The sequence below is a fragment of the Alligator sinensis genome, unplaced genomic scaffold (assembly GCF_000455745.1).
Source record: "Alligator sinensis unplaced genomic scaffold, ASM45574v1 scaffold4_1, whole genome shotgun sequence".
Classification (NCBI taxonomy): Eukaryota; Metazoa; Chordata; order Crocodylia; family Alligatoridae; genus Alligator; species Alligator sinensis.
The window spans coordinates 2014552-2022401 of record NW_005841887.1 but is presented as its reverse complement, the minus strand read 5'-3'; the positions used below and the strand labels follow the sequence as shown (position 1 = coordinate 2022401).

Here is a 7850-nt window from a genome sequence, read left to right as displayed (position 1 = left end):
AGCAGGAATTTTCCCCTGGACTTGCCTAGTAGCAGAATCAGGCCTCAGTGGACTTTTCTTTTAGGTGAGCACATATGCATACATTTCCCAAGGCAACAAGAGGCTTTTGCTATAGCAGAAGCATAGCAGGACCTGAAGAGCTCCCAGGCAAGCTGAAATACAAAAGAGACTATCCTGAGAACGTTTACAGAAAGTTGCTTGGGGTTTTTTTTGTAAATTTGGTGTCCTTATAGCTACTTGGGATTTTTTGCCCATTTCACTTTCCCTGTGTTTTGTTTCTTTCAAATAGCAATTCCCCGAAATACTATAATGCTCGCCATGGTGTCAGGCTAATTAGTCCAGAACTGACATCGTAATAGAAGTACTCTCTGTGGTTTCCTGAGCCAAGGATCGTGTGGCATCATGATTGTAATTCTGTTCTTCACTTCGTTTGAAACCTGAAGTATGACAGAGTGTAAAGGAAGATGCTGGCTCAGGCAGTCGCATCCTGAGAGTGCAGACTGTCCATGCTGTGTCTTTGTTCTTGCAATAAATAACCACACAGGGGTTCCAGATACAAATGCAATGGCCCTATGGAGAGCAAATGTGCCTGCAGTGGAATTTGTGTAATTACCCCCAAACCTATATCCTATCAGTCAGAAACATGCTGCTTTAAAATATTTATTTCCACAATCTCAATGAATGACTCGATCAAATTATCTTGGTGGGCTTTCTCAAGGACCGGCACAAATAATGGGTGTGAAGTTCTTCTGTGAAAACAGAATTCATTATAAATCGTTGTACCTGGTGGGGAAGGAGGTTGCTTTTTGATGGTAGGGACTAGAAGGGCTTGAGGTCCCTTCCAGCCCCTACCATCTATGAATCTATGGACTTCAGGGTTAAAATCCAACCACAGTTTCTGACTGGGTTTTAAAGTTTCTGGAAGATTTTTGCTACAATGAATCATAGAAAATTAAGGCTGGAAGGGACCTGAGCAGGTCTAGTCCAACTTGAAGCAAGACCATCCCCAACTAGATCATCCCAGTCGAGGCTTTGTCTATCCAAGTCTTTAAAACTTCCAGGGTTGGAGATTCTATAACCTCACTGGGTAACCTGTTCCAGCGCTTTATTATCTTCCTAGTGGGAGTTTTTTTCCTAATATCTAACCTAAACTTCCCTTGCTGCAGCTTGAGCCCATTGCTCCTTGTTCTGTCATCTGTCACCACTAAGAACAGTCCAGCTCCATCCTCTTTGGAGCCACCCTTGAATTGAGCTCCTATATAGTATTGGTACCTTGCTGCTTTCCACAGCAGAAATACCTGTCCCGGTGGATGGACTGATCTCAAGCACTAAGCACTGACCAACATTTAGAGTGCTACGGGAGCCCTTTGGTTAAAAAGCAGCACCTGAATGCAGCATGCCTCCACATTATGAGCAAATTCCTATGTCAGTCAGGTAGACAGATGCAGAATACATTCTGACCAGTGGGTTACATATGGTCCTGTTGTCTTCCAGGATCTTTCCTCAAGGCAAATTATTTTGTCCTGAGATAACCTCACCAGGGGGATTTGTGTCTAGCTAATGATCTAAACATCATTGCAGACGGCTCCTTTTTATTTTGCAATTTAAAAGAAAAGACATGAAAGAATTGGAAGCAATAGCTGCTGCGTCTGAAGCTCTAATCTTGTTTTGTAGATGGGGCGATGAGAGTGCTATGGAGTGACTGAGTACTGTTTTTAAAGAGCAGCCCTGAGCCTTATGCTTAGATATAGTTTCAGATTGCCAAGCAGAGTGGCCTCCTGCAGACTGCTTTTTAGATGTCAGAAGAATTAACAAGCCCGTAGGTCAATAACAAGCATCTCTTCGAACAAGACTTCATTCAGGCTAAAGAGGTTAATAGATGACACAACCCTCATTCTTTGCCTCTCCAGATCAGCACAGGTTTTGTAGTGATCACTGAAGTTTCTTGTCTTGCTCTTCTGAGCAGATGAAAGTGATTACTGAAGGTGGTTACTTTTAGGCGTGAGCTAATTTCATCACAATTCCTGAGCCCCTGACCTTCCACATAGCCATTCCTTCCCGAGTATAATTTGTATTTGCCTGTCTCCCTTGTGTAATAAAGTATTCCTTGTTTAGCCATTTGTGGTCTGAGTCTCGCACTGAGAGCATCTCGTGTTAGGTGTTCCACTCCTTCAAATTAGTGTAAGTGCCAACTTTAAGGTCCTTTTATTTGGGCAGAGCACTGCAAAGGAAAATAAGACTTACTCTTCCTCTGATCACCAACAATATGCCTGTTGCATAGAACGTGTGTCAGTATTCGTTGTTAAACATTTGTATAATAGGCCTTAGATGTTTATAAGATTTTACAAAGAGAGTATAGGTAGGTTTTTCACCTACAGTGATTTAAAATCCAAATCAGATTTTGACCTGACCAATACAGAGGTCTTTGTCTAAGGAGGAGTGATGGAGGTTTACTGTAGTTCACATCGTGTTTAGTTTCTCACTGTTTTTAACAGTATTATTTTAGTTCAGGAGGTTTGCAAGGCCTTCAAGAGACTAAGGAATAAGTGACTATCTGTAAGGACCTACTTAAGTCTCAGTTTCACGGATTTCATAAAAATGAACAATCTGGGATTGTCTGTGAAATGGACAGCATCAACAGCAATGAAAACTTAATCAAATAAAATGCTACCTCCTCAGTGGGAACGAGTGGTCCTTGCTACTGGAAGAAGTAGGCATTGGCTGGCAGAGCAGCACGGTATATTTGAAATACTAATGCACTTTCTAAAACCGTTGTGGCTGACTCTTAGGTTGAGGCTAATTTAGCGTTTCTGCTAAATTTTTCAGACTCTCATATCTTTTTTTAATGAAGTAGAAAGATGAGGGAAGCTTCAGCTATTACACCAATACCCTTTTGTTTTTAAAAATGTTTAATTTCACTAATTTTTCTCTCTCATTTGAACACCAGTCAGTAAACCAGACAATTACCCCACAAAGGTTTCTACACTTTAGTCACTCTGAGGGGTCCTGTTGATTCTCAGTGGAGAAAACGAGGAAGATATAGGACCCTCTGAAAAGTGAGGTCCTGAAAGTTTGTTCTGTTGAAGGAAGGAGCAAACTCCATTACATGTCTTATGAAGCCTCTTTCTTAAAGGTTGTGTGGAAGTGCATGTGATATTTCTAGCTCTCGTACTATAGGTTTTCTTTTGTGCTTTATTCATGTTACCCACAGATGGAAAAGAAGAAGCAGGAAAACAAAATGCGAAGAGACCAGTTAAATGATGAATATTTGGAGCTGCTAGAGAAACAGAGGCTTTACTTTAAAACAGTGAAGGAATTTAAGGAGGTAAGAGCTCTGTTTGTGTGGACAGAAACCATTTGAGCTAGCTAAACATCTGTTCAAAATCAGTCTTGAAAGCCAGCCCACTCCAAGACATAAACCTTCATATTGGTAAGAAACACCTTTCTAGAGGTGTTTGCTCACTAAGAAAGACTTTGACTTCTGTTTAGCCTTCTGAAACCTGCTTTGAGCTGTTTCTTACAGAACCCTGGCCTTTCCTTTGGAGAAAACCTGATCTCATCTTTAGTTAGCCTTCTGTTATCACAGGGAACTGGGCAGTATTATTATTATTAGCACTCTTATTCTGTGAACATGGCTAATAAGCTCTCGACATTAGCACATGAACTGTGATATTGAAAGGTTTGCAATTCATCTCATTAACTTAATTGAGCAGAAACCTCATTGAGCAAAGAAGCATAAATTAGTTTTCAATAACAAATACTGTCATGACTTGTTACAGTAGACCATAGGCAGCCACTGATTTGCCTAAAAGTTAAAGGCAGTCGTAGTGGCTAATTGCAGATAGTGGGATTTTCAGAAGCACTTATTTTCATCTTAATTCTCTTACTATTGCAGTCATTGGTAGCAGTGCTAGGCCAAGCAACTCTTATTAGTAAAATTATCTAAAGTTTTATCCACATACTCATTTTAGGCATAATAATAACTACAGTGATTCAGTTAAAGATATTTGTCACATGCATTTGTACTAATGTGTGGATTTAAGCTAATCAGAGTCATTCTGCCATTTTATCTTCCTTTCCCCCAAAGAAAATAAATCAATTTTGTGCACTTCATGCTATCTCATCCTGTGCCTAGGTATAAATTCCTTGGGAGTACTGATCAGTATGCTATGTTGGAAAGACTTGGAAAATATGCAGGACTGAATAGGGCGAGTCCTCTATTTAGAGCCATGCCAAGTAGAGGGAGTCAGCCTGGAGCAAGGAATAGGATTGCTTCATAATCCCTAAAAAATAATTCTTCAGTAAAAATCTGTGTAATGTTTTCCTAGCCCAACCAGGCTATCATGATGTTTCATTGACCATCAGCTAAATTTTGCGAAGTGTTTTGGGACACTAGTACAGAAGCGGTTATAGAAGTAGAAACTCCTACCTGAGTAGAGCACTGAACGTGGCTTTCCTATGAAGGAAACATGAAAATCTTAAGCTAAGAAACTAGATGAGAAAGTCATTTGATATATTTATTTACTGTGTATAATAAGCTTTAGCATTTGTTGACTTACGATTTAGGAGAGCACTTGACATTTCTGAAGAAGGATGTGTGGGGTTATTTGTGCCAAATGTTCACAGTTTCACAGCTGTGGCAGCCACAATATCTGATTCCCGAGTGAGGGGTTTATTCATAGTTAATAAGGATTGTGTGTAGCACACACAGAGTTAGTTTCAATAATTAAGTAATCCTTAGGCAACTCGGATACCAGGATAAGAAATGTCCGTGCTGGACTGGTATCAAAGATTTGAATCAACTGCAGTTCTCTAGTGGAATTCTCTGCAGACCCATGAAAGGGAATTGAATAATGCAGAATAGAGGTGATGGAGACGTGTGCAAGGAACTGCATTAAGATGAGGAAAGAAAGGCAGAGTCTTGCTAATCTGGTCAGTACTTCCCCAAGGCACTTGTTACGAGAACAACAGCAATATAACAATAGCATGCTGACACATGGCCCTTGTGATAAAAGAATCTGTCACGGGCAGAAGGAATGCAAAAGTTTTGCTGATTGTAAATGACAATGTACAAGTTATATGTTGCATAATTTTGTCCTGGATGTTTTTCTCTGGGTGAAATAACAGAGGAAATGGAGAGTCTTGTGTCAAAGCATTGTGAAAGTACTGGTAATATTTCATTTTATTTTTACCTTGAGTTTCTATCATTCTTCATAATGTGCTTGTATGTGCCCATTAATGCCTGTTGGAGAACGGTTACAAAATATTACTGCCATGCAGAAGATCTTTAGGTTCAGGTGTTAGGAAATGGCATTGTCCTTTCATTTGCTGTGTCTTTTTTTTCTCTTGCATTCTGTGTCTCTAGGACACTGGCAGGGCCTGCTTAATCATTTGTGTGACTACAGGAGGAGTTTATATTCTCTGCAGTAATTAAGTTTCCTTGGAGAATGAGCGAGCCCTCCCCATCCATTGTCCCTGAGGGAATTTCTGCTTCTTGACACATTCCCTTATTTTCACCTGCAATGTGATGTCAGCATTTTATGGAACAGAGAAACATGTACATAGTTCTTGTCTTTGCATAGAGTTGGTTTTTCAGCAAAAGGGGATTCCAGGATTCCAGATCATGTATAGGGTAATCTTCATTGCAAATTAGTAAACCAAAAAAAAGTGGATTTTATAACTAACAGCATGTCAAAGATAATGTGGAAGCGATTGGCAAGCTACATCACCACCTGTAATAAGATCTTACTATTGGATCCAAGTTATGGATGAGTCTAAATAAGCTACAGCTCATTCTCCACAACCTGCCTTAAGTTGAAAGGCTGACAGGAGTGAAGATTGGTTGTTCCCTTGACTAAAATGGTTAAGGGCTTATAACCATTCAGGGAGGAGATCTGAATAAACAGGATAAGTTTAATGTAGTCATTCCCCAACTGCTTTACCTGACCCTGGCTTGTCACCTCTTCTCATAAGCTTAGCAGCTCAAAAGAGCCACAAAATAACCCGAGGAGGTAAATAGGTTTATCTTTATGTTCCTTTCTGCTAGCCCTTGTGCTTCAGGGGACTTTGGTTTGGCCTGAATGTATGTACCCCAATTATTACAGTTAATATTGAAAATTATTTCCTGTCTTTTGTCAACAGGAGTGCCGTAAGAATGAAATGTTGCTGTCCAAGCTGAGAGCCAGTTCTTCCTGAAAAACTGTCCAGTGAATTTTATACTTGATTGTTCAATCCATAAATTGAATACCTTTTGAGAAGTGGCATTGATAACTGCAATGTACATATATGTAAACTGCTATAGAGGTCTTTTTCTTTTCAATATGTACTGTTCCACATTATTTCATTTAATGGCTATATTATTCATTATCACCTCCATTACACAGTAAAGAGTTAAAGCAGCATAGCAAACTAGAAATATTGTCTAATGTTATTTATTTGTTTTCTCACAGTAAGGGTGATGGGATTATTTTGTACTTTGGATTTAACTGCACTAGTTTTAACTTCAGGAAAAAAATATATTCTCAGTTTGTAACACAGTTGGAAAAATGAATTGAGACATCATAGAGAGTATAGAAAATAGAATAAAGTGATCCTTTTAGCCAAAGTAACACACAGAAAATGACTTATTTCACCTGCTAAGAAACTAGATTCACTGTGATAAATACACATTCTAGCTAGAATGAAACTCCAGGCAATAAAAAGTGATTCCTGATGGTTAAGAAAATGTTAAGAGAAATTTTGAGAAAATGCAGACATAATTTATGTTTCCCTAGTGTAAACTTAAAGATTCTATATTTTTTGTACATACTTCTGTGAAACTTCATCTTGCATTATCTATATATATATCTCTATATCTATATATATCTATATCTATATATATAGATATAGATATGTATAAGAGAAAGAAGGAGAAGTTAAATTACTAGTTCCCAGACACAACACTTTTTTTAATCACTAAAATCATGTATCTCTGTCTGGCTTGAAAAATGCACCTATAAAAATAAATTCCAATTCAGCTCTTAATTTGGAAAGATTCAGATCCAGACCTTCTCTGGAAGCCAGAGTAACTCGTTAGGCCATGAAGAAGCCATTCCAGATGAAGATTTGGTCTTGTAAGTTTAGAAAACTTTGAACACTTGACTTAGCAGTTTTTATATCTGTGTACAGTATTTTATAATTCAAGCAGCTTCTTTTTTGTACAAAACATCAGGTTTTTGGACTAGACTTGCTAATGTACAACACATTCTCTTCTGCTGAACAACCTCAAGTTCTTACTTTTTTCCCCAGTAATGATGATGACAATGCTGTTAGATTACTTACTGTGGCAGGTGAATAAGAAATAAAAAGCTGTTTCAAATCCAGTGATCTGCAGTGATGGTAACTCTTTTGCTTTAGTAATTTTCATACATAGGAGCTTTTACTGACCCATGTAAATGCTTAATTGTAGTTTCACAGATAGAAGTCTAAGGTGCTACTTCTTTACTTTTACCAGTTATTGGTTGTGCAAGTTTGGAACTTGTGCAAAGAATAACAGCCGGGGCATGTGAAAAGGGGACCATAATGGCATAGGTTACCTTATTTCAATGGTCAGCAACCTTTTAAGGCTTTGGGTCAGATTGACCCAGCTTGGATCAGAGGCAGGCCAGTGTGTAGGCAGGTGGGGGCACTAGGACCTGCAGTTTCCCCACTGTTGACATGGGGAAAACACCTGCTGCTGTTGCTTCTGTCCAGAGCCCCAGAGCCATGGGCCAAATGGATGTCTGAGAGATGTAGGTTGCTGATCCCTGTCTTACTTAAGTGTTGGTACAAGATGCAGAATACGTGGCACAGGAAAGAATGCTTACACAGTC

The 7850-nt window shown here is 39.0% G+C and overlaps 1 protein-coding gene across 5 annotated transcripts in view; it reads left to right on the top strand.

Annotated features, from left to right (window-relative positions):
* Positions 1–7365, top strand: part of CCDC93 (coiled-coil domain containing 93) — an 89947-nt gene extending 82582 nt beyond the window's left edge. For all 5 annotated transcript variants that reach the window (XM_025196939.1, XM_006017889.3, XM_025196938.1 and 2 more), the window contains 2 exons: positions 3212–3325; positions 6142–7365. In XM_025196939.1, the coding sequence (XP_025052724.1) occupies positions 3212–3325; positions 6142–6195 (168 nt within the window). In that variant the 3' untranslated portion in view covers positions 6196–7365. The remainder of the gene's footprint in view (positions 1–3211; positions 3326–6141) is intronic.
* The last annotated feature ends 485 nt before the right edge of the window (positions 7366–7850 follow it).